Below are 27,941 nucleotides of genomic sequence, written 5' to 3'. Positions count from 1 at the left end.
TCAACCCCTTCGATGACTGAAATTAGACAGGGATCGTACAAATAAACGAGACAGTTTCTCCTTTTTTCTTTTTTTTTTTCTTAAATTATTTATTCAGCATAGTCATTAATAATTACAATATAATACATGGTTACATCGTTTGATATTATCATGAGATGGGTATTTAAAATTGATTAAATAATCATGAATTGTAATATGAATAAAACATCGACGTTAAAAGGGCGCCTTTTAACGAGCGGAAGATTCGCTTTCCAAATATTAATTAAACCGTAACAATCACATTTCCTTAATAATTCGTCATTAGCGTCAATTTCCCGACGCTTTCAATCTCGGTAATTCATGGTACACATAGGTGCTCTATTGTCATTAAACACGTTGCACAGCTATATCATCCCAGTTAATTAGCTTCAAAGCGATTTGTCCAGCAACCACAAGCTCACCACGCATGCGTTTCACATTGTATCTCTCTTGTAAACCTGAAGATCCATTCAATAAAATAAAGATACATTTGAAAATATTTTATTGTCAAATTATTATAGTAAACTATCCTTTCCTTTACACTTACATTATCCTCGATCATACACGATCTTAAATTAACCCTTTGAGTGCTGAATACTACCTGCCGAAGCGCTCTGTGTGAACGACGAGCGACTAATGATCGGGATCGCTGGAAACAGAATAATTTTTCATTAGTACGAATTCTATCGGTTGATTATACAACTAATATAAATAGATTTTCCTATATTTCGTTTAGTGTCGTTGCTAAGGGATGCGATACGCGTGTCCACAACTCTCAAAGGGTTAACTAACAAGTACTATCACCTAGGGTTAATAATTTTCAATAACTTATGAATCAAGCCGTACCATAACATTCTATCGCATCGAAAGCAGCGTCGGCATAAACGAATCGTGACGGGTTCTTTAAGTTACATGGTACCAGTGTAGCGAGGAAACCAGCTTCCGTCCCGCGAAACTCAGCCCTTCTCAGGTTTGCGACACCGCAGGATATATTAGCATCTTTTATTAGGTGCTGCCGCAGCACGGTGTCAAACAAATCTGCTCTCGCCCAACGGCCATCCGTTATGCACACCTACGTAGACCGTTCGGTCCGTTTTATTGGCCTGGCTCTGACACTCTCGGCGCCGTAGGGAAGCACCATTCGGCTGTCCGGCGATCGTAAACTCCAGAATACACGTTCCCGACTACCTTTGCGATTTACTGTTCGCGATTTCGCGACCGCTGCGATCTGTCGGCTGCGACAACTCTGCCCTGGGAAAAGGATAGGGAATTCGCGTTGGAACAGCACGCGAACCAGGGCATTTCTTTCCCTACCTTGATTTATACGATTGTTTGCACCGCGAGGGTAATTTTTCCGAATGCAACGTTTATGCTGGAACGCTCCTTCTGGGGTACAACGCGCGGATGAAGATATTGTCGGAGAGGTCGTAACGTTCGCCGATGCCTGAACTCCGCCACTTGTAAAACGCTTCATAGCTTTTTCTTTGCAACTGATTTCGTACAATGATACCTTTCATTCGGATGGAAAATAAGGGTAAGATATACTGCGTGTAGGTTGTGTAACCGAAGCTGTAAATAGGTTATATAAGGATTGCTTGAAATAAATATTCAGAACCGGAGGGTATCGTGTTCTCGAACAAGGGTTATTCCACAGATTTCGATGCTAGGAATTTTATTTCGAATGAGATATTATATATTCCATGGAAAATTGAGGGGGGTTTAAGTCATCGTTCCGTTGATTACGAATTTGTTTGAAAAATATAGTACTTGGAATTTTGCATATCTTTATGGAAGACGTGCTGTACTTATACGTTTGCGAGTTAGGTCAGAACGTGGGTTCAGTTTTCTTTGCTATCTCGTACACCATAAAAGACCTCATTGACTATGAGATGACCCAGTAAGAATATCATCACGCACAGAATATCGAGTTTTTTTCCTGAAGGTACAAGAAGGCGTCAATTCGTCAAACAAGCTTCGTCTTGGTATCATTTTTTCTTCCCCTCAGCTCGTAAGTATGGATAAAGTGGATCATAAAACAACCGACTGTTTCTCACGAGTTAATAGCAAAAAGTTTGCTGACGCAATATTTTCTCATATAAAAGTTCCGCTTTTAACAGAACTTGATGTCGAGCATCTTTCTAAGGATGCTGTCGATGGAGAATGTTTTATTGATGGTGCGCTGACGATGGCGAAACACCTTCTGTGTCTGTTGCACGCTGATAATCACCCCTCGAAGAAAAACAACGTTGCAATTTCTAATTTTAACTTAAGAAATCCTATTGTCTCAATCATTACTTTATATTGTTTCACTGTGTAAGAGTGTATAATTTATTGAATTTATAATAAAAATAAAAAAATAAAAAGGCACAATACAATTGACTTGTATATGTTACCGGCAATCTATGAAAAGCAGGCAATATATAGAATGTCTAGATCCGAATTATTTTAATATTTATATAAACTTTCCCTGGGCATTTTAAAAATTTTGTAAAATAATTATTCTAAAAATTAGTAAAATAAGAAGAATCTTCAAAGGTCTTTAATCAAAAATTTTAATTTAGGAGGAAATTAATATTATTTATATCAGGATTTAGATGGCCAGTAACATAGATATAGAGAATACAGTATCACAGATAAAGGAGAGCTGTTTACAAATTACTCAGCTATGCTTTTACACTTTGCACGCTTGACAGCTTTTCACCATCTGCTTCGATCCTGCTCCGGATTCATAAATTTTCGGCTGTATGCGATCGACAGAGAAAAATATCATCTCCTAACTTGAATTGGCACTTACAACTATGAATGATGCAGAATGATTCGAAGCAGATCACCGTGTCCACCCAGATATCTTTCAAAGACATAAGAACGTCTCTGTTAACGAGCCGTAACGTATTCCTAGGGAAGATTGAGTAGAAGAAGAAGGCAAGCGAAAGTGATTGACATATCGTCCTCGCGTAGAACGTTGTCAAATAAAAACTTAATGGAAATACGTGAATCATGGAAGGGGAAAAGCGAGGAAAGTCCCGAAGGGGATTTTGTGCCGCGATGTACTATCGAATAAATCTGATCTAAGGCGTAAGTTCCTTCCGAGCGGGTTATCCCGTTGAACGTTCGTCGACGTGGAATCCATTTTCCTTGCGGTGAGGGTGACTTTAACCACACTAGCGTTCAAGAAAAAGGAACAGTTAGGGAGACGAAAACAGGGACCAACGATGTTATGGTAAACGGCTGCTGACGGCTACGACGTATACATATTTATACCACTCGTTTTTGATGATTTCTGCCAGCTTGGGGAGAGAAAAATATGATGAGAATTATGTGACGCAATGGAAGGAAACACGTGCGAAGAGAATATGTAAAAGCGTCTGGAATTTTCCTAGCAAAGATGTTTGTTTTGCAAATAAAATTGTTGGAATTACACTGTTAGTCACCGAAGGAAATTTATATATCAGAATTGTAAATAAAATAAAAATAAATCTTTTTAAAAATAGTTCATTATAGATTAATCCATTGCACTCGAGAGGCGATTCTCAGTCGCCACTTGTAGCCCCTCAAAATTTGCATAATTCTTAAAAATTCACGGTTCATCAATTTCTTATCAAAAACCCTAATGAAATCCTCTCAAGTGCAAAGGATTAATGACAGTCTATACAATTTATTTGAAAACTGGAAACTCCCTTTAGATTTCAATAATTAAAATTATTGATAAATAATAAAAGTATCAGATAAAAAATTTCCATTTTCATATTTAAACTCCCCTCGTCATACATGATGAATGCCGATACTAAAAATTCTACGAACGTCGCGAAAGTTTACGCCTGGTTCCGCGATGCACCGCTCTTGTAATCTTGCCACCGATGCAGGCATGCAATTTATAATTGCACGAAGTTACCGATAACAAACTTTTCTCGTTAACCGGTTCGATAACGAGCTGTCAGCGTTGCTTGGAAAAATCGATATCGAATACGATTCCTTCCGGGCCGGATTCGAAACGCGTTCCACTTGCTTTTTCATTGTTTCCCCTCGGATTGAAAACGAACAGTTTGGCCGGTGCTGTTTGTACGTCAAAATAGCGTATACACACGATCTATCAACGTCGACGTTATAACTGGGCCAAATTCTGTGTGTTTCCCTAGAACCCAGACGAAACTCGTCGTTAGCATTTGCAGTCGAGCATTAGACGAGAAACACATTCGAGAATATGTAACAGCTGTCGTGCACCGGGAAATGTAGTGAACCGTCTCGACGCTGTTCCTGTAATACGCTTTCATTTACGAAAGAGCGTGTAACAACAATTCCACGGTTTGCCAACGAGCATGCTCGAGAAACGTAAGGACGCCAGTGTCGTCGTTTTCATGTTCAACATCTCCAGCATTTGTTCGCGACTCCGTTTAACCCTAAATTACTGAACCATCTTCTGGGTGAATAATGATCCCATAGAAATTCCAAAAATTATTTTAATGACAAGGGTGTTGAGAAGAGTGTATTAGAATTTCAATTTTTACCAGAAAATCAGGATGAAATAAAAGCCCTAATTTTAATTAATTAGATCCCAAATTATAACAAAGTAGATTCAAAGTGACTAAATAATTTCTACCATCTATGTTGACAAAGGTGTATTAGAAGTTCAATTTTTACCAGAAAATCAGGATGAAATAGAAGCCCTAATTTTAATTAATCAGGTTCCAAATTATAACAAAGTAGATTCAAAGTGACTAAATAATTTCTACCATCTATGTTGACAGAGGTGTATTAGAACTTCAATTTTTACCAGAAAATCAAGATGAAATAGAAGCCCTAATTTTAATTAATTAGGTCCCAAATTATAACAAAGTAGATTCAAAGTGACTAAATAATTTCTACCATCTGTGTTGACAAAGGTGTATTAAGACTTCAATTTTTATCAAAAGATCTATGACACAATGAAATAGAAGCCCTAATTTTATTCAATCAGGTTCCAAATTATAACAAAGTACATTCAAAATGACTAAATACCTTCTACCATCTACCTTCATTCACCTTACAAATAGTTTCATAGTTATGAAGTCATAAAGGACGGCATGGATATGAATGACTTGAAAACTTTCAAAATTTACTGGTTAACTAAGTGCCTTTACGAAATGGAGCTATAAAGGGGAAGTTTAAACTCCAGATAAATATGAACAACCCTATGATGTAATTTTATGAGTCTACAGTTGCAATATAACAGAGATTCATAAACAACCTCCGGTAGAAAGCGTAGCTTCAACTTCTTCGAAGTTACCTTAAGTTCGTTAACATTTTATGCCTGCATTAAATGGTTGCATTAAAAGTTCGATGGAGTTTGACGACATAAAAGTATATGAAAATCCCGCTCGCGTTACATCAATTCAAAGCTGAAAGTTTATTAAACACGATGACATAAACGATTCGTTTTCATTTTATTCGTTCTAATTACGATTATAAAAGAGCGCATTCACAGCTGCAAGGAGGCTGCAATTTCCAAGACAACGGGCTGCAGTAAATTCGCTGAAGTAAGCGCGAAACGTGCTATCGATTCGCGTTAAAGTCGTAAAAAAGTTAGCTCGGTTGGGCAAACTTTTTGGCGCATCTGGGGAAAGTCGAATCGCGTATATACACGGTCGAGGAAATAGCGTAAGCGAGCGTAAGTACATCAAAGAGGGCGGCCTAATAAAAAGATGTGAATGAGGGTTGAAGGGGAGCGAGAAAGATAGGAATGAATTGCTTCTTCCATTTCTTCTTCTTCTTCTTCGCAAAGTCGGAGTTTATACTAGTTGGTGTTGGTCTCCCGGTTTTCTCGAATAAATGGCGGAATCTCTCGGAAGACATTATTTAACTCGTTGCGCGACAGAATCTGTTTCATAGCAGACTACTCGGTGAAATATTGTTCTCTCTGAAAAGCGTGCGACGCGCCTTCGGCTAAGGAAACTCGGCGACAATGTTGATCGTTAAGTATTTTTGACGCCACGTCTTTCGCTATCTTTCTACCACGTTGCGAATAAGTTTCGTACCAATGAATAGAAGTTCTCGTTGCGTCACGTGGATGCAGCTTCTTATCAGCTGTTGCGAATAATTAAAACGTAGCTAAAACATTCTGTGCAAAATGCAGGGAATAACGTTTGAATAGGAAGAAATATTTATTTCTAGAAAGGAGGATCTTATTATCACCCTTTGATAATTTTGATTTTCTTTTTAATTATTTATAATTATTATGATCGTTTTGAATAATTGTAATCACCTTTAATAACGAAAGGGTTAAAGTTTCTCATTTTTTCCAACCATCAGCCGTTCAAATGTTTTCTCTAATCACCCTGGATAAATTACTTGGACCGATGCGATATAGCAAGGTGCAATCTTAGCTAACTAATGGCGAACTAATTTCTTTGAGGCGAAGAACGTTTGAGAAAGAAGCTGAACCGCAGCTCCGGCAAAGCTCGTTTTCCCACGGTCGTAGATCATTTGGGATGAAGTTCTGCGAACGAATAAGAGTAATCGCTCGAATGCCGAGCAATAGAGAGTATTTTCTGGAAACAACTGCAGCGATGCTGTAAGAAAAGACACGATGAAGTTGGATAAAAGAAAGAAGTGTCGCAAACGGTGAGAGGAAAGTACAAAAAGGAGCTGCGTGAAAGAGCTTCACCGGTGAAGGGTATAATATCAAACTTAAACAATAAGCTCGTACATCCTACTGGCCTGTGTAAATGGTGTCTCGAGTAACTGCACCAAACGGACAATTTATGATGCATCGCGTCATGGTGTCGGAGTAACAACAATGGAAATGAATATGCGAGCCATGAAGAAGGTTGGGTGCTATTATTAAAGCATCTTTTGACTGTGAAATTTCATACCTTTTTGGCTCTTCAAACACTACCCTTTTCACTTATACATAAAAGGAGAGATTAAGATCGGTGGATGTTATTAGGAGAACGTGCATCATTATAGGGGTAGTTATTATACACAATATTTTGGGAAGTATTCATGATAGAAATTTTAATTGAAGGAAGAAATATATACTTAAGATTTGAAAGCTGAAATCTAAATAATAATTCTTCCAAATTTAAATTAATAAATATTTTAAGAAATTTTAATATTGCATTAATTTTAATTCAAGGAAGAAATATATACTTAACATTTTAAAGCTGAAATTTAAATAATAATTCTTCCAAATTTAAATTAATAAATGTACTCCAGTCGTAGTTGATTTTTATAAAATGAAGCTATGGGAAACGATACTCAGAGAAATGAATATCCAGGCAAATGAAGCTGCCGCGTAAATATTGTACATACCTTCTGTTTGGAATATTAGTCCCTCGGCCAAAGTATGCGCGAAATACAACGACATGCTGATGGCTCGGCCTCTCGTTCGTGCGGGTTAAACAAACATTAACCTTGCCATCGAAAGAACGAAATATCGTGTTTCACGGTGCGAGGGGTGTTCTCGTGCAGACATAACTCGAACGCAAATTTACGTTATTCGAAGAACGTCATAACGTTCAATTTCCTTCGTTATTTACCCATTTTTGTTCCCTATTTACCCTCTTCAGATGTATTCAATGATCAAATATTGACTAATTATTCCTCTGTTTTGTACTTGTTATGGTGGGTATAGAAAATTCCTTATTTATTTAAATGAAACGCGAATAAACGGAATGTTTCGCGAGTTAAACGAGAACATTAATTTTCACCTGGATCGACATAACGATCGTCGCTTCTTCGAAACCAAAAAAAGATGAACACAGCTCTGTCGGCGATGAATGCGAAACGCTCAAACACGGTGCTGAAAATTTCAGCCGGTCTTTTCGTCGGCCGTGTGAAAGGATTTCCGGGAAATGCTCAACGCCCGGTGTATCCGGTACAGAGTCTAGTTAATGGTAACCGCGAGATTTAACACGACGAAGGATAAAGCATCGCGAGAGTGAAAGAGAACGCGGAAAACTTGCCTCGAAGTCAAGATTCAGGAATTCTTAACATCAAAAGAAGTTAGAAATAGAAGAACCAGAAAATTGCAGATCTTCCTGAAAGTTTTTACTTTTCTTAATAGTACTCTTTTCAAATTCTATTTCAATTATATAAATAGGGGAGAGCAGAGACAAAAATAACATTGTAGATAACTCAAAATCTACATATTATAGATATTATCGCAAAAATTAAAATACACTCAAATATGTCCTAACAACAAGATAGACAATTACATACTGCTTTGGTAATCATAGTTCAAAGTCAAATTGTTACTTTTATCCCCACTCTCCCCTGCCAATAAATACCTACTAAAATAAAACAGTTTGGAAAATAATCTGTATTTATTTAAAATACTATTTTATCCAGTTCAGGATAAGAAACATAGAATTTTCCATTAGAATTAAACTAAATCATAAAATAAACGTTTCAATCTTACGGAACAACTACTGGACAATTTGTCCATTACTACTTGCATATCCTATCGGAGATAATTGCTCTATTATACCCGTGGGTTCATAAACTTGGACGAATAATTATGCTGTTTGACGTAGGCGCGAACCAGTGTATACCGCATACCTGCATCACTTATTTTCTTTGCAAACAGATCCGACCGTACTGAACTACCCTTCTGTTACACCTAACATAACGCGTTCAATTCTTTTTATCCCCCTATTTTTTCTCTCTCAATCGCGAACCAGTCCGACGAGAAAAATAACGTAACTGGGGTGTATTGGGAATTGCGAATCCCGTGGGCACAGGGGGACTATGAATCGTTAGATTTTCGTCGGTGTTGAATGAAAGGATGAATCGTTAATCTTCCAGCGTAAATCATTCGCACAAATGGTGCTCGCGAATTTATGCGGCTTCGTTTTCGAACCTGTTCGCTTCTATGGTAATTGATATACTTTTTTTTAAATTTAATTCGAAAATTGTTCACTCTTTCATTGCTGAAGATTGATTATAATCAAAGCTGATTAGGATTATCAATTAGAAATCAAAGCAAAGGAAAAATTTGAATTAAAGGGAGAATTTGTTTACTTATTTTTATATCTGTATAAAAAATTTTAGTACACCCTTCGTATAGTATTTTACGACTTTGAAATGCCTTGTACAGGCTTGGATCCTGTTGAACGAATTGGTGCCACCATTTGATTACCAAATTTACGATCACACTACATCGTTCCCAATCGACTTTGTCACGAAACAACCACGTTTCTATTGATCAGATACGTTTCCAGTGCCTCGATGGTCGTTTTCAATAGCGATTGACGCTTCACGAACCCACAGCTTCCAAAATTGATGACCAAGGGTGAGTAACCCCTGGCTCTTCATTATATTTCAAGGTCGTGGGCAGGAAAACGGGGGTTGCGATACAAAAAGCTAATCAACAGTAGACATTTCAGTCATTGATTCAACAGCTGCATTCCTGTCTGCAGTGAAACTTTATTATAAAATGAATCTCAAAAGAACACATTTTCAATTACTTCTAGTTTTTGTCATGGGAGTAAATTTTTTCTTCAAGAAATAAACATCATTAGTGAAAATTTTTCTCGTTTTTCAGTGCTCGAATTTGCACAGAAATTTTAGTTTCGAGATCGCAAGTTTAGTTAGAAACCTAATATCTCGACTGGTGAGAGATGTTGAAGAGTCTCTCGTCTTCGAGACTTCAACCTCCACTCCTAAACTTCTAAACCATCACCAAACTTGTACCTTCCGATATTTCCATCTCTTCAAATAAATGGTACATAATTATCTTGTTAAAATTCCTAATACAGTAGCATAAATTTAGCAGCGGAATGAACTGATAATATTAACGAAAGATTCATAAGGCCATGATTTGGCTTCATATTCGTGATCACAATTGCGACACGACCTATGATACGCTTCGATTTCCGTTTATTGCTATTTGCCTGGTTGAAATCAAATTTTCGCTACGTATGCCCAACCCGTCGAGCCGTGAACACGTTTGAACGGAGTACTGACCGCGATTTCACGACTGATAAACGATTCGACGTTTATCAGACATCGTGTAACGTTTCCTTTATAGAGAAATTTTTGTAAAAATTCTTTCCTTCAACCTGAAGTACATGGTCCATTATAAAATTCGAAATTAACCCTCTATGCAAAGCAATGATTATATAAACGCATTAACATAAATCATTTGTATTAAATCACTGATCTGTAACATAGGGGACATACAAGAAATTATGTAATACTTATTATGCAAATGAAAGTAGAAATTTTTGAGAACGTTTATACGTTCCTCGGCGACGAGAAGTTAAAACCTGCATTGATACGAGAGAAAATCACGTAAAATATATAAACCTGTATCTATTTAAATAAATGTTGGGAAGTGGCACTTGGATTTTGCGGAAAATCAAAGAAACCGATTAAAAGTGTAACTTGTAATTCGATAGCGCTTCATTCTAAGTGAGTAGAAAGCTATTCATAATCGATGGGTAATTGATTTACCGATGAATGCAGGTCGACGAGCCAATTCACAGATTTTCCGTACACGTCGAGACTACTATCCAACTGGAGGAGAGATGCAGATATAATTGAATTTTCCAGCGAGATCGATGGCGGTCATTCGCGACGGGTTAATTAGGTTCCGCGAGTGTCCGTCGAAAATCACGTAGCTGATATTCTGTCAGCCGTTTGTATTTTAGAGATTCCATAATTCGCTGAATTATCATATCGCATTGAATTATATGGAAACACACGTAGGCATGTACTTACATAAATGACTACCTACAATTACCGCCTGATACTATGCATATCAAATGGTGAATTTCGAAACATAGAAATTCAGTCATGATTTCATGACATAAAAGTGTCACGAAATACCACTTACGATGTGTCGATTTAAAGCTGAAAGTTTCAGAAAAATGGCTACGATTTCATAAATTGAATTTTTATTTTCCACGAATCTTTGTAACAAGAGAATGTAAGAATATTTTTCTGTGTAACGCGTATAGCCAAACTTTAGACCGGTAAAGTACACTGTGTTATGGAAATGTAATTTGTTGAAAGGATCATATAAATCGGTCTTTAGGTGACGATTACATATTCGACAACTCTCTGGTATCGCGCGTAGCCGCAATGTATACAGCCACCAGTGTCACGGATTTCCCTGAAATTCACAAAGTGACGCTGATACCCGGTTGCTTCTGCGGACATTTTATCGCTTCCGCAAAATTATTCCGAAACCTGTAACTTGTTCCCGGTGGCAAGCAATCAGCATAACTGCTTGGGTCGAGCGCAGGGGTTGAAGAGAGGGAGAACCGTGACCGTCGCTCGTCTAATTGCAAATTCGAACTTCTATGGAAGCGTTCGCGGAATTTCGGAAATGGACGACACTACTAATATCGCGGAAATACAAAGCCGGTAAATTGTCGCGATGATACATGTGAGGCAGTTAACGCAGTATATTTATGATCCATTCATACACGAGTATAAGTCATTGTGTATTAATCACAGTGTGGAATGCGTTTTCCCCTACCTTTTATTATTAAAGCAGTCCATTTTAATTTTTTTAATTTTTATATGAATTAAACTAATTAGTGTTTGTGTTAATTTTTCGCGCGTGAAATTGTAAGAGTTTATACAGAGAATCGTATGTTTTTACCGAATCAGTCTAGAAAGTTTTGGGACTATAAGTTTACATTGCACTATTAGAGAAGAGGAAGCCAATCGAGATTAACCTAGACGTGGGGTAGTTAGAACGCGGTCGGGGGATAATATAACCGGAATAAATAGTTGAGTAAGAATTTGAGAGAATGTTGTGGATTTTCCTCGGAGAGCACCACTATAAGATTAATATCAGAAACTTAATGAAATATCTACAAACACCTATCTACATTAAAATTTTCTTTTCATTTTTATTATTAATAGAATATACCAACGAGCTTTGACCAAAAATATGTTGGAACACCGAGTATATTTTGTTATAATATACGATATTATTCCGCGCGTGAAACGAGTAGCCTTTTTTTAATTTTCATAGGAACTTGCGTTTCAGCAAATGAATGCATTGTTCGCTGATGCACCTCGTTTCCTGGCATTCAAAACGGAGCATACACTGGTTCGCGCATTTCAGTTGGAGTTGAACACAAAAGAAAGAACCCGCCTCCCGTTTTCTACCGTTTAATCGCTCGTAATAGCATTTGCAAACGTTTACATATCAATCCGTTCGCGTGGCACAAACGCAGCGATGATCATCTACCGTTGCAGCTGCAGGGATATCTCTATCTCGATCCCTCTTCACCGTTCCCCTTCGTTATCCACCCCTTCTTGAAGACCTCGTTTTATCCCTTTTTGCCGGGCACATTAACCGTGGTAGTCAAACTGACGGACGAGCACGGTGGTCACTGACATCGAAATGGCACGCGTGCATAAAAGATACATGTGAGAGTACACTGTTCACCCTCTTTGTTCTGTAATCATTTTTTTCGTGATTTATTTATTTCTGTAATTCGAGATTGATATTTCTAATAAAGTTGCATTTATCAACTAATTTTTTACCCTATGTTACCAGCTACAAGTGGTTTCGTTAGATTTTGAAGATTCGTTCATAAATTTTAACAAATTTTCAGAAAGATCGATGAAACATTTACACTTTGCTTGTTCGATAAAAGATTCTTTCTCTCCAAGTCTAATGTACCTATATATCTCCGAGATGTAAGACTTCCGGTTTAATGTAACAGTTAGATGCGAACAAGTAGATACAGTAAGGATAGCCGAGGTGCGAATGTTCGTTGTCGCAGCTCCGAGTGATTTCTCAAGAGTTAACGTACCAAGTGTAGACGCTGTAGTATCCTGTCCATTAACCGGTTCCTCGTCAATTCACCTTTCACGCACGTGTTAAAAGGAAGAAGGGAACCGTCAGCGAACGAGAACGACGAGTAACTGTCAATTAATCTGACTTAAGCCAAGAATCCGTGTTAAGAGATTTTTACTAACGTTGGGTTTTTCCTAGATTCTCTTTTAGATTTAAAAGCAAATGGTAGGAAGTGCCTCTTTGTACTTTGATCTTTAGTTAAAAGAGAGTCTACTTTGTACTAACGTGTACATGTACAGTTTTGGGCAGCTTAGGTTTCTTTGTTTGTGAAGACAAGAAATTTTATGTTAAGTTGTTATTAAGTTGTTATAAGCTGTTGAGCTTTGTAGGAGTTTTCCCTAGGTTCTAACTTTCCCTAGATTGTCCTTAAATTCTTCCTAGGCTCTCCCAAAATTAATTATACTGCAATAAAATCACTACACTCTTAAATAATAATAACAATAAGATACCACCACAAATCGTAAATAGGACCGAATCCTCAAAAACCTAATAAAAAATCCTGAATAAACGCAAATAAAGAAGGATTCGAGAATAACGATGGAAACAGTATCCCTCTAACGAAACGAATAATAATTTACTGGAATAACTCTCACCTCGAACAGCTCTTTGTCTTTTTTTTCTTTTCACCCACCCCTTTCTTACCTTGATTCTACCCTTTCTCTCCATCTTCCACAATCCACTGTTATCCGTCTTTCTCTTTCCACTTAATAAACGTATCTACCTATCCACTCGTCCATCCTGCTCGAGAACCCGAGACCAAAGCCGACTCAGACACATAAATAGTCTCTCCACCTTCCCTCTTCGTGAACTCGTCCCTCCTCGTCGACGTGTAACTTCACACCTTGTATCATTCAAGCCTCCCATCCGTGGACGGCTCGTTTCTTCAGCTCGTGACTATCGCCGTAACGGCGAGCACTTTTATCGCGGGCTCGTCACAAGCAACCCCTGTTCGGGGAAGCGAAAGCATCGTGTTCGAGTTAAACGAAGAATAACCGGCAGACCGCGTTTTCAACTCGGACCGAATGAGTCTAATTGGGCTCATGGAAGCGTTCGAAAGAAATCCCGGATTAAAAGAGCGCGTTGCACGGATATTCAAGGAACGAGGAACAATGTTGGTGTTCTGGGAAAAGACGTTACTACTGGGATTTCGCGGTGATAAAGGAAGGAGATTTTCGATGATACTATTCTTTAGAAACTATTTCTTTAGAAAAAGAAGAAATTACCGGGGGAATTTGATAGTTATCCAAGGATTTTGTTCAGCTAAATTCCAACATTTTCATCGCACGTAAGTTAATTGCGACCAGACATAAACACGATTGTAATCCAACGTGCGAGTAACACGAAATTCGTGGGATAACGAGTTCATCGTTGTTTGTCAGGAGTGTAAATCTCAGGAAAAAGAAAAAAAGAATACGATGGACTTGCAGAATTTCGTGAACCACGTGGGCGATCCTCGACTCGCCTACGTGATTCTGTTAGGGTTTTGTCGTTCCTCGGAAAAGAATGAGACAAGAATCCTTGAAGAGGAGTACAAGGAAGCATACGGGGTTTGTTAGGACTGGGCAACAGTCCAAGAACCTTCTTACGCTCGAAAATTACCTGATCGATGCGACGTCAAATTATTTCTACCTCTTCTCGGAGCGTCAAGAATATTTTATTTATAAGTTTTAATAAAGAAACCGCAAGTTATTGCCCTGTGAAAAATAATATGCTCGAGGAAGGAATTTCTGTATAAAGCAGGAAATAACTAAAATATAAAATTTAATTAATTGAATCGACGAGGTGGATCACCTTCAAGCGGACGAAAAAGAGTAATTTCCAATATATTGCGTTTCCCCTTCTATGCTCGTTTTATGAAACCGAAAATTTATTGCGATTTTCCATTTCCTTTTTTTACTTAATAAACGTTTCATCGTTCTATACAACATAAACTACGGAATGATCGATTTCCAAATGACAGTTATCGTTTAATAAAACAGATAAAAATCACGGATAGATGATACAACCTTTCAAACTCTTGAGAGTTAATCAAGACATACTTAATTAATGTTCAGAAGCCTTTTAAAAACTTCAACAAAAAGTTTTCTTCTTTAGAAGTTTTCCGAATAATGCTCGACGAAGTGCGTTATCGATCCAAGATGAAACCCCTATTAAATTATAGGGGTATAGTTGTGTACGCTCCCGGTTAACTATCTTCAGATAGCAGAGTTTCGTGTTACGGATGGACGAGTTATCGAGAAGAAAAGCGAAACGGTGTGTGACGGTTCAAGGAAGAAGCGAGGGACAAAGTGGAAAAGGAAAGAGGTGGTAGACGTAGACTCCTTATTGTAAACTCGGTTCACTTCGCCGCGTGCGGTCTGGCCGTACTCCTAAACCACCCGCTGGGAGAAGCAAGCTTCGGCTTAGAATCAGACCAGAAGGCCCCGGAATCTGTCTCTCGGATTATAACTTATGGCTTATAACGTTCGTTATACGTGAATTAATCGAAAGTACGGTGTGCGAGAACCCGGCCCCCACTTTCCTTTAGAACTTTTTAAATAGTCTTTAACAGATAGGTAGGTTGAATGGATATTATGATTTAGTTTGACGTTGGAACATTGGTCTACTTTTTCTGCCATTTGCAGAGATTGAGATTGCGTATTTTTCTGAAGAAATTCATCCCGAATCCTTTGTTGCATGATTTATTTTTAATTTTAAGAAAGAATATTATAAATGTTTCAAAAATACAAGAAATAAACTGTAGCAATTGAAGAGTAAATTTAATTCTTAATTAAAATTTGTCAGATTAAAAATTACTGTTATTTTTAATTAAAATTTGTGAAATTAAAAATAAAAATTCTATTTTAATTGAAAATGTGCTTCAATTCATGAATAACTTTGGATTAATTAAAACTTCCTCTAATTAAGAACTAAAATTGAATATTTAATTCGATCACGTCTAATCCAAGAATAAAATTTATTTTTCATTCCAATTTTCCTGCGAATATTTTTGTAAAATTCGTACCACGAATTGATTGTTGAAGGGTATAAAATGTACCGTTACATAGGGAGATCATCGAAAAACGTTTTGCAGGTAGCTCTGTTTAACCGAGGCTCTTCGAAACAAATTAACACCGCTTCGTAACACGGTTATTGGCCATTATGCAGTAACCGTACAGAAACGGGCATTGATCCACGGTAATTGCGGCTTTGTCGTTATCGGGAAGATACATTTGGACACGTATGGCCCGCGATATTATCAGTCCGCGGGGTCCTCCGGGAATTCGTTAATTCTCTTTTACCACAACGCAACCCGTTACTCGAGTGAATTGCATACGCTACTACGATTCGTCCTGCGTCGATAAAATCAGGCGAACATACACGATTCTGCTTGGAAATCAAATTCTATACCACACATGAGTTATATTAACGCTTTCACGATTAAATTAATCCTGTAAAATATCTTGACATTTTATTTATAAAAAGAAAAGAAGAAATAGAGGAAAAGTTTTGATATTTATCCATAATACTTAAGGATTAATTAAAACATCCTGCATTATATTTGCAAAATGTAGAATTATAAAAATTTGAATTTTTTATACTGTCACATAAGAAGGACTCTTTAAAATCGTCCATGGTACATCAGAAAGGGAGTCCATGTTCTTATATCTTCCTCGATAATCCTCTTAATGGATATATTATACGGTGGACGTCCATAAGAGAAGCAGTGGCAGGTGATGCCACCAGTATGAATACGTATTTGCGATACCCTACCCCACTGATAAAATCGTAAGAGGTTTCTTGAAAATTTGCGGCAATTGAATTGCTTGTGATTTAAACCCGATTCCTTGATGGAAGAACGTTGTTGCACGATTGAAGTGGAGAGATGAAGATTGCGGAAGGTTCTCTTGAATCACTGTAGAATTCGTGATTCTACAGGAAGTGAACGGAATAATGGGCGCAGTTAACAATTTTAAAAATGTTTTTACTATATAGGAAAACATTCCTAACGTTTCCCTAGCAATTTTGGAATTCGAATCGGGATATCTATATAAAAGGATGTCTACTAAACACAATGATCGAGATGATGGTCGAATATATTAGCCATAAACCATCATTCGAGCATACGAAATGCGCTTATCTGAATAACGAAGACCACCGACAATCCACGAAGCCTGCGAATTTACTACGCCTCCGTTCTCTTCATGGTCGGCGCTCGATTCTATCGAGACGTTCGTCGGTGGACAGGACATGATTTAAAGTCTACATTTTAGAGAAAGGACTACCCGGTACGGGTGGATGTGTGTATAGGAAAGTGGGAATGGATGGGTAAAGGGGAATGAAAGAAAGGAGCATCTCTGTGCGGGAGCACGAAATGCTCTCGAGAACGGTGAGTACGCAGGATATACATCGGGGAGTAACGATTACGTATCTCAATCATGGGAAACTACCGGGGCGGGAATCGGAGCTGGGCCCTGTATAACCGTACTGCCCCGCGGCCACGACATGTGAGGTCCCTAGTTTCGCTCGCTCGCTCTCTTCTACCTTTACCTTCCCTGTTTCCTTTACTCTGCCCTACCTTCCGCCACCCCGGATTTGCTTTCCTACTCTGTCAGTTCGGCTCTCGGCCTCAGTGATTCTCAATTTTATCATTTACCTGAATTATAACAAAATATTGAAAATCTACAATCAAATTTCATGACATAAAAGTATTTCAAAATTGCATTCACGATACATTAATTTAAAGCTTTAAGTTTTATGAAAATGATCATATAAACGTTTAATTAATTAGAAAACCATCTTACTGTTTGTTAGGTGATGGAATTTAAATAACTTTGGTTTTGTTTAAAAAATTAAATGGTGCATTTTATACAATATTAGAAACAAAATGAATAAAAATGGACTCTGAAAAATAGAGGAAAACGCGTACACACACGTGTATTGAAAGAAACGCTGTTTCCCATTAGCGAGGGGAAACCGATTTTCTACTATACTATACGTTCGCACCGTAATAAATTGAAACAATTTTTGTTCCTATACTACGTTAAATTATTTTTCTCTATTATTCTCTTACTCCCTTTATTCTGTTTCTAAAGACTCAAGATTTAAATTGAAATTATTTTTGTGCTAAAGAGCAGAATCTGGTCTAAAATTTCTGAACCATTCTTTTATCACCTCGTAAAGATTCAATCGTATCGTAAAATTTACCTGTATTTTTAATATCTCTCCCAGTTATCCTAATTTCACGAATTCTCCAAAGTTACCCAATTCTCGCACCGGTTCAATTCCTTCGGGTTACCGTTAAGTTATTTAGCCCGGGGCTAAAATGTACGAGGCTGGAAACTCGTGAATAGAATACAAAGGGGAGGATGGAAGTTTGAAGTATACACGATTAAGAAATTCAACGTGACAGTGGGTGGATGGAAAGCTCGTAACGAGCAATCGTCGATACGAGTCGGGTTCCCAAAGGATTCAAGCTTGCTACCTGGTGTCACAGAGGAGAACCTTTTGTATCGGTCGCTCATTTTCCGGCCGCCTGAAGCTATTCTGTAAACGAAAACGAAGTGTCGTTAGTTCGGTGCGAATGCGTACACGCCTTAGGTCCCTTGCCCTCGGAACGCTGCCAAAGCGTCGCGTTAATCTCGTTCTTATTCGCGCGAAAGACTTTCACGGAGGGTCGAGCGTGTTTCCCCCTAACGCCAGAGACCGTTCCTACGGGAACAACTGTTCCAGGCGAGCGAAACGGGGATGCAAAAGCACCGTTTTATTGTACACCACCGAACGAGTCGAGTATTTTCGTCGTGTCTAGACCGCAAGGTTCCTTCTTCCTTCTACTGCACCCATAGGCACCGCGATACTACCGTATACCAGAAACAGGAGAGCGATTCGTCTCCTTGCCCCGTGCACCATCTTTTAAACCGGAAATAGCGGACACTTGCGGCCTGGCAAGTTTCAGCACACCGATCACACAGTTCTCCCGCTTTTTCCTGTAACTTTACCCGTTACTCTCGGGGATTCACCCAAGCTTCTGCGGTTTGACCACTACTCTAACAAGGACAGCCTCCCTTCTGACCGATTCTGATTTTAATGAGCTTTCCTATGTTGATGGATCACGTTGGCTGAGATTTTCCTACAGACATATAATTTTCAGATGGTTAATACGATGTTTGATGTTGGATTCTGGTAGAATTTGTAATATATACTTCACTGTAACAGCTGTTTTCAAATTGATTCTTCAGTGCACATAATTTTCCTAATTTTTATTTCTGAAGAAATAGATTTTTGAAACCTCGCATTTGATAATAATAAAATTTTCTCCATTGACCATAAGAAGCATTGGTTGTCCAAAGGGTTGAGGTGATAAAATTGTTCTCCTCGGTTGTTCAGTGAAATAATTTGAACGGTTCTGTAATGAAACAATCAATTTCAGAAGTTTCTTTTAATTTAAACTTTTTGTATAAAAAAAGAGCGTGGTAGGTCGAAAGGAATGGAGGTAGAGAAAACATTAGAGAAAAAGGAGGATGAGTGGGTAGCAAAGTGGGAAGAATGAAGCGAAGTAGAAAATAGAAGGAAAGAAGGAAACAGGAGGAAAATAGCTGCTTTACCAAGAGACTTTCTTCTTTAGTTAGTTGAGTTTATTTAGTTTTCTGTAAGTACGACGATCGATTGCCTTGCCTCTCGTGCCTTGTATCCTCCATGTTAGAGGTTTGTTCTTACTCTACCCTTTATCCTTGCCTCTTCTTCTTCCGTCCCACTTAAATCCACTACCATCCTGACTTTTCGTTCTTATTTTTCTTGCTGTGCACCGTGTTCGTAATAGCAGAGGGTATCAAACAGATGTCTTCATTGGTTTCACCGTGTTCGTTGTTGATGATAATCCTCTGATGGGCGGATGCATCGGTGCACACAAACATACCATTTGCTTCTCCTTTACCTTCATTTTCGTTTTTTTTTTTTTGGCAAGAAGCGAGGTAGAGAACGCTTTAAAATTGTACCCGATGACAGTGATGGTGGTAAAAGAACGAAATGATACAGTCGTTTACAAAAGTATTCAAATGCTTGCATTTGTAATTGTTAAAAACCTTAAAAATAAATGAACTTTATGAATAATATTTCTATGTTTGATAAATTTCAAATTGAAAGTACAAATTTAATCATAAGTACCATTAGATTGAAGATACGATGAAAAAAGTGACTTTATAACTTGTAGAAAATTGTTTGTCAAGTTTTTCGTACATCATGACCCGAAGGAAGAATTGTTTTTCAACTTCCCTCAATATCTGCCAATATCGACCCTCGAACTTTCCTTGTTAGCACGTTTCTTATTTCATCTTTTCCCTCTCGTCAGCTGGCGAGGAGATTTATATCCGTGGCTTGGATTGTAAAAAAGTTCACGGAAGTTACTTCACGCCCGACTAATATTGCTCATTTCGACAATCCCCCTCGCTTTTTTGTCCTTTTCCTTTCCCTAGCTGTTTCTCAATCAACGTTTTGTAGCTTTTATTCTCTTTCGAACACATTACTCCGTACTAGGACCGTCACTGGCGACGATAAATGAAAAATGAAGGAGAAGCTAAACAATCGAACCTTGTTCAAGGAAGCAGAAAATTATTTTCTAAGATTTTTCACGCTTATTCAATTCTAATATTTGACTAACATTTACGTAGAAAAAAAATAATTATATTAAATAAAAAGAAAGAAGATGTAAATAAAATGTTTTGTGAAATAATGCAAGTAATAAACAAGGTACTTACAAATGACACTCGTTGGGCAACGTGTTTCGGTCACGTTAACAAGAGTAATCCCGTCTCGGCGATAAAATGGAAAAGTTGTTGGGGAGCGTTAAAAGCGTTTCAAATAATTTTTTTCGCTTCGCTATATTCCACTTTACGCGAAAATGCGTTTACAAGAAACTTCGTTATCCGACAGACACAGGGACAATCCTGGAGCGTCCCTCGAAATTACACGCAACCCCCTGAAATCGATCGATTTCCCGTTGCATAACGGCGCAGGTTCGCATCAATTTTCCAAAATATCTTTGACGTTGAACAACGAGCAAGAAAAGTAACTTTATTCCAGGCTTCGATCTACATAGCTGTTCCATTCTTTGCTTGGGTCCGTTGTTACCGTCTCCTCTTTTACGAGCCCTGTTTCCCTCTCGCGTCGTTGAAACCTCATTTTCACCCTTCTGTCGCCAGCCGGACCTGCGAACATTTTATTTGATATTAGAATAAGAAATAGCTATTTGAAATAACATTACGTTTCAAATTTTACAAAAGAAATTATTAAAAGAAAAATAATCTGAAATTTTATCTCAAGTTCGCGTGTGAATATATTTTTTTCTTCTCGTTTCAGGTCCTCCCGGTGAGCCAGGTCCACCCGGAAAAAGGGGGAAAAAGGGGAAAAAGGGTGACCCCGGGGAACCAGGCCCGCAGGTGAGTACATCGGTTCCTCCGCCGATGCAAACCCTATCCTTTCTCCATCCCGTAGTTGCACCCGTCGTGCTCGCACGTGCAGTGTGCGTGTTGCAGAGTGTAGTTCGATGCATGGTGTAGTTGCTAACGGTACATACGTAGGGCTCCACGAATTTATAACTATCGATGCACACGGTATACGCGTGACAGTTCATCGAATGTGCATTCATGACGAGATGGATAACCTGATAATTTGTTTCATTTTATCAGGGTGATAGAATTATTAACCGGGGTGTGTATCGTGAACACGATTGGTCCGCGGATAATTGCTTCTGCATGAACCGCGAAAGTACTTAACCCTTGTCCTGTATAAACGAGTTTTTAATTTTGTATACCCCTTCTTACAGGGTGTGGCCGGGACGCCGGGCAAGAACGGTTTTCCGGTATATTATTTTGTTATTTTCTTTCCATTCCTCTGTCTCTTTATCTTGTCTGTATCTGTTCACATCTATGTTCTTCTATACTCCATTCGCCCTATCTATCACACAATTGCACATAACACCAACTAAATTGTATTTTCTATTAGCGCATTTTTATGTAGATTGTTTTCTCTCTTTGTCTATGTTTTTTGTTTTAATTCTTCCATTCGGTCGATCTCTGCTTTGTCTCCTGAACTTTGACGCAACATCCATTTTTTTTGTCATCGTTCTTTTTTTTTTTAATACTTCATTCTATTGTATCAGATTTATGCCTATACATGTATCCATCGTGAAATTGGAATTCGTTTGCTTCCAAATATGAAGCTTTAGTTTCATGCCAGCAGAGGTAGAAATTGCAAATAGAAAATAATTGAGAAATCTTTGTCCAAAATATGCAAATTTTTTGATAAAATATTAAATAATGTTCAATATTTCATAGTTGCTAAATAATTAATAAAATAGTCATATTTGGAAGCAGTTTGATGTACAACGACGCTCAATGATGCCTCCATTTATCGTATGCTCGCATACGTCCATGTTACATACACAGGGAATGATTATTTTCAAAGGCTACCCACAGCCTTTTCGATTTTTCACTTTCTCTCGTTTTCCCTGCGACTGATCATACAAACTTATCAGTGTGTTCTTTCAGGGACCTATCGGGTTAGATGGACCAAAGGGTGAACCGGTAAGTTCACGTACAATTTGTGTATTTTAATGATATTTAGAAAATTTAGATGTTTTTTGGTATATACAGTAGCTTCAACCCTTATGGAATAATTAATAATAAGTATTAACGTTGGACAATAAAATCAAGAAATTATTAATGAGAAGAGACGAAACTTGAAGTACCATTATTTAAATTGAAAGACATAAATAAATGATCATTACATTAATCGTAATATATAGGTGTAACGCTGTAGGTGTTAATTACAGATACACATGTAAATGAGATCAACAAATTGTTCCATGAATTAAATTGAATTGTTTGCTGTTCTATGATTTGGTATAATCCCACCTACAAATTATGTGTGATGTAATTGCAATAATATTACATTTGATTATATTTTTGTAAAACAGTATCTAACAAAAAATCATTTATCTTTGTGTGTTATTTTAAATATAATTTCTATTAAATATTTATTCTTTCGAAAGTGAAATTTGCTGACATTTGTCGAAAATGACCATCTGGGAAAATTTGCTTCATGGGAGTTATAAACGTTTCATCTCAGAAATATTATAGTCAGTTTGTATTGCACGAGGTGCATTTTGCCGTTTGAACAATAACAGAGGAATCTATGGGACGGATCGTACGAGCGGATGTACAAATACGTAGAGACAAGAAAAAAGGCATGGAAATAGAGGGGGGATGAGGAAGTACGAGTGCATTGCAAATATCAGAAGATATTTGTTCTGGCGACGGTCGGGTTGAAAGAATTTCGATCGACTCACGCGAGAACTCCACTCGTCCCTTACTCAATATCTACACTATTGGTCAAAAGTTACTGGTTTCTGTCAAAATTAGATTTTTGCTGAATTTTATATAAATCCATTACAGATTTTAACATTTTTTAAATACCTGAAGTACTCTTATAAATCTTAATCCTAATTTAAAACTACCCTTGACCTGAATATTTCTACAGCTTGGAAAAAATATTTTCTTTCAGCTCTGAAAATTATTACAGGAAATATCAAATTGAAAATAATTAAAAAAATATTAATATTAAGAGTGGCTTCTTTGACAAACTCCAATTAAAAAAGAAAAGAAAAAGACACTAGTTGTCTCCTTGCAATAAATGGTGCAAATGTAAGAAATATTGCTTATTAATTTTGTAATAAATAAAACTTCATGTAACGATACCAAACTTTTGACTAATAGTGTATGGATGTACACGCTGCCCGTTCGCATTCAATTCGAGTGTGTGCATAGATAGCAGACAAGGCATTCTTAATATTTGCATCTAACATCCCCAGTCAATACTTTTACATTCAACGAAGAAATATCACCAGTTGTGTGGTCTACCTTCTTGGAAGTCGATCGATTGTTTCAAGTGGCGGGTACGAGGCAATCGTTTAAAGAAACCATAAAATATTGGGTTAATATTATTAGAACTTTCTGTTCCGACTATTATTCTGCTCAGTTTGAACCGTTCAATGTTTCTAGCATTAAAATCTAACGACGGTGTCTCTTTCCTGATTAATTCATCCGTCAGCTAACAAAATTGGATGTGCACGATTGTGCACAGTATTTTCACGAATTACCCATCCATAAGAAATTCCTGAATTAAAAATTTAACGAAATAAACAATTAAAGTGTTGGGAGGCTACACGCATATTTCGGTGAAGAACAATTTGTACAAAGCCGGAAATAGAATTTGAAATGTACAAAAACGTGCTTGGATCTAGTTGGCGAAGCGGCGCTTAAACCGTACTCGGTAATACCGTGTAAAAGTTAGCGGGCTAAATTCGTGGCAAAACCTCCTCGGAGCTTGTCAAAACACAGACTGCTTTTGTTTCCAGTTTTACCGCGGGTTGCCGTTATTTTTCGATCAAATACAAAGGTGTGTTTCGTTTGCAGGGTCGATCCGGCGAGAAAGGGCAGAAAGGAGAGCTGGGAAGTCCAGGGTTCGACGTCTTCTCCGCAGTAAAGGTATCTAGCTACGTTGTCTAGAGAAACTGAAATAGCGCTCGAGAGCGCATTACGCTGCCAGAGAACAACGTACGTAATGCGAAAATGCATCGTTTCTCTCCCCGGCTATGCTCCCTACGTTTTAGAAGAGAGAATTTTTGTTCAATTTTACCTTGCTGCTCCAGCATTTGCAAATAGATAAGACGGAAGAAACTGGAAGATTTTAAATTATGAAAAAACAGATTTGAAGATAAAGAAACGATAAAAGATGAAACGATGCAATTTCTTTAAGGATACGTTTATCAAAGCAGCTGGTATTATGAGAGAAAAGAACCAGTTTCAATCGGATAATATCGATGTACTTTTAATAAAGGTTCAATGGAGATATTAATTATATCAGTGGTTAAAGAAATCCTTTGCGAAATCCTGTTTTATATCTGGTGAATTGTATTGAGGTAAATGGAATAAATATTAATGTAAATGAAAAAATATTAAAAATAAAAATTGAATTATAAAAGAAAAGTGAAATTGTAATATAAATTATTAATCGCATTTACAGTAACGACATCTGTTAAATAGAATATCAATTTCGAAATATAAATCATCGATATAAAAGACAAAATTACATTCCCTTTGATCAAATTATCCGACTGAAACAGCGTTTCTCTTGTACGTAATAGAAGCAACATTTACCAGGCATTTTCTACAAACTGCAGAACCGTGAATCTCGATGTTTCTCGTTAGCTCGATGATCGAGGACAACGGCTTCATTCTTGATTGCAATTAATGTTAACTAATATTTAGTAGCTCAAATAGCTGATAGCTGTTGCATCAAATACGATGCAAATATTATACATGTACATATACGCAGATGTACTTTGGGAACAGAAACAGCATTCTCGAACCAAAGTACAGATTGTGCGTTTCCTTGATTCTCGCTAACTATTTGCCACGTGGTAATCAAGAATCCATGTATTTCTATTATTTTATGAAAAATCAAATTTTTCACTTACTTCATTGATAAAAATTCTATTGTAAATATTATTTTATGAATCATTGCAAAATTTTTAGAATGCTCTCAATAATAAGAAACTTCTAAATAATTTATAATTTTTAGAAATCAGAATGGTTGAATTTTAGTACGTCTCTAGTATTCTGTTATTGTTTGTTCACCAGATTTCGCGATTACGATGGTACAATTATTTCTGTACCTACCATCGTCAACCTACATTTCAAAAACTCAGTCTCATTACTTTTGTAACAGACCGCGTACGTGTCTATAATGCTCAAAGGGTTAACAAAGCACGGATTGTAAAGCTCGAGTAGCATGAAGACTTTTTGATCTCGATGAGACACCATTTCTCCTCGAAGGGTTAACGAACGATCTGAAACAGCTAAAAACAGACTTAGAAATTATTCCAATTTTAATGAAAATACTCGAAAATAATATCTAATAATTTTTCATTTGATACCAAATTCGTGGCCGATGATCATTCGAATAACAGCCGAAAACAGATATCCGAAAATTGCTGAAAATTGTCGATCGAATCTCTGAACATCGCGAACCACTTGTTAACAACGTTAATCCCAGCTAAAACGGATCAACGTTTTTACACGGATTCTTGATGGGCCATTGGCGCGAGGCACTATTTTTTTCTCTTTTTTTTTCTCGTTGACGCATCGATCTTCGATGATACAGATTAACAATATAAACCATCTTTCCGCCTACGGGTCAATGCACAGGGATTAGGGTTAAAGAGGTCGGTGACGACGCTCCGCGGCGGGACACTCGGCTATGCGGAAATCGTCGCTCTGAAGGTAACCGGCCTGTTCGAAAGGCAACAGGGCTCGTGTTGCGGTTCAGAAATCTCTTCTGGTCGTCGCTGCTCCCGCTTCTTCTCTTTTTCTTCGTCCGCTTCTTCTCCTCTTTGCTGTTACCTACTCCTCATCTTGTTCCCTCCCACACCGTTTCATCACCATGTATCCACGTTCTTCGCCGACTCCTACTTTGTTTCCACGTTTGGTGACCCATCCACCTCGTGTTCCCTGTCCGCGCTCCTAGACGCAATCCTATTTCTAGTCGTTGCCTCGTGCGGTGCTTTCGGTGTAGCGTTCTCTTCGTTGGTTTAAATGGTTGGTTTAAAGTGCGACGACGCTTCGAACCGAGGAGAAAACCGCTTCGTTTCGCGACTACTCTCTTCCTAGATTGCGAGAACACGCAAAGGAGAGGAAAAGTTGTTTTTAGAATGGCTGTAATTTAATTGGATTGATGAGTTTTGTTAATTGACTTATTTTAGAATTTTTGTAGCTAAATATTTACCTATATCGAAGTGGTTGGTCTTAGGGTTGAAAATGATCGTCGCACTTTAATGTATTTGGTTTTTTGGTTGGTAATGGTATTTACTTTAAGTTACAGTATTTAGGTATATCTCTGGGCATGTCTTGGATTCGGAAGAGCAATGAGAAACGAGATACCCCAAATGATCCATTTTAGGTTATCCCGCCTACCCCCCGTTGAAACCCCGAAACCCCTCTCTATGTTTTCGTCTGGTAGCGATTTGGTTTTTACCCGTAGTGTTGACCTACTTCTAGGGACTTCAGGAGCAAGGGCATAATATCTCAGCGCAGACCATCATACAACTGAAAGTAAGTGCGCCTGCTCTTTCGGAGCCCCTCCTCCCTCTACCCGATCCCCTTTTCCCCTTTTCTTATCATCGATTCTCCAGGCATTCGATTTCATACTCTATTTGCAGAAAAGTTATTTCTGAAAAATTAGCTCTATTTTTCATGCAAAACCATAGTTGCCCAAATCATTTAATTGCTACCTGGTACCAATTTTGAATAAGACAAAGATTCAACTACAAACTATATCTATTAAATAATAATTAAATACAAATTTAATACGAAAGAAATTTTGAAAATAATAAATATTGATTTTTAATGTATTATTAAGAGGAAAGAAAAAATTAATGTTTGTTATATAGAATTTTTTGTTGAATATTTGCTTTTTTATGTATGCATCGTCTACCTGGTGAATTGAACAATGACGTGCATAAAGGAATTTTTGAATAGGTTTCTTGTGAAGAAGAATGAAACGTATTGAAGTTCATCTTTATGCCCGTCTATCACAATAAGAAACATGTACATTTACCTGGCACCTTCTTATTTTATCTTTTTCTTTTGAACCTTTCTCCTCAGGGCCGTGTAGGAAGTATAACGAATCAATCTTTGCTGTTAGATAAGTTCATTTGGATTTTCAAAATCTGTACTAAGATAATTAAATTAAAGATAGTCATTTTTAAACTTTCCTCGAAATTGAAAAATTCATTGTTAAGAAAGATTTTGTTTTTAGTGAAAATTATTTTAAAGTATACTATCATCTTCTAAGCAGAACTTAACAGTTAAGTAGCTCGTTTTATTTAATTTGTTCGTAAAATTTTATTTTGTATCCTCTAGAACACGTTCAGAAAAGAAAGACAAAAAATGATAAGGAAAAGGACGAGAAGTGAGAAAAAATAGCACGGTCCTGGTCTTTCTGCATGTCATTCCACCTTCAAATACTTCACGCAAATTCAAACGCATCCATTGGAACGAGGGTGCGTGCACGTGCGTGTATTGCATGC

The 27,941-nt window shown here is 37.5% G+C and overlaps 1 protein-coding gene and 1 long non-coding RNA gene across 17 annotated transcripts in view; one reads left to right on the top strand and one right to left on the bottom strand.

Annotated features, from left to right (window-relative positions):
- LOC117604130 (uncharacterized) overlaps positions 1-27,941 on the top strand; it is a 95,859-nt gene that overhangs the window by 47,624 nt on the left and 20,294 nt on the right. For 6 of the 16 annotated variants that reach the window (XM_076691043.1, XM_076691040.1, XM_076691039.1 and 3 more), the window contains exons 2-6: positions 21,152-21,231; positions 21,618-21,653; positions 22,342-22,377; positions 24,268-24,341; positions 26,052-26,136. In XM_076691043.1, coding sequence (XP_076547158.1) covers positions 21,152-21,231; positions 21,618-21,653; positions 22,342-22,377; positions 24,268-24,341; positions 26,052-26,136 — 311 coding nt within the window. Of the gene's footprint in view, positions 1-21,151; positions 21,232-21,617; positions 21,654-22,341; positions 22,378-24,267; positions 24,342-26,051; positions 26,137-26,910; positions 26,965-27,941 lie in introns of all 16 variants that reach the window. The other 10 variants (XM_076691041.1, XM_034323905.2, XM_076691049.1 and 7 more) reach the window with 10 other exon arrangements.
- LOC117604138 (uncharacterized) lies at positions 6-15,443 on the bottom strand. The gene is made up of 3 exons (XR_004581382.2): positions 13,460-15,443; positions 566-667; positions 6-476 (listed from the first exon to the last, which is right to left on the bottom strand). It is a non-coding gene; the product is annotated as an uncharacterized LOC117604138 (long non-coding RNA).

This window comes from Osmia lignaria, chromosome 11, assembly GCF_051020975.1.
Source record: "Osmia lignaria lignaria isolate PbOS001 chromosome 11, iyOsmLign1, whole genome shotgun sequence".
NCBI lineage: Eukaryota > Metazoa > Arthropoda > Insecta > Hymenoptera > Megachilidae > Osmia > Osmia lignaria.
This window is presented reverse-complemented; position numbering and strand designations above follow the sequence as displayed.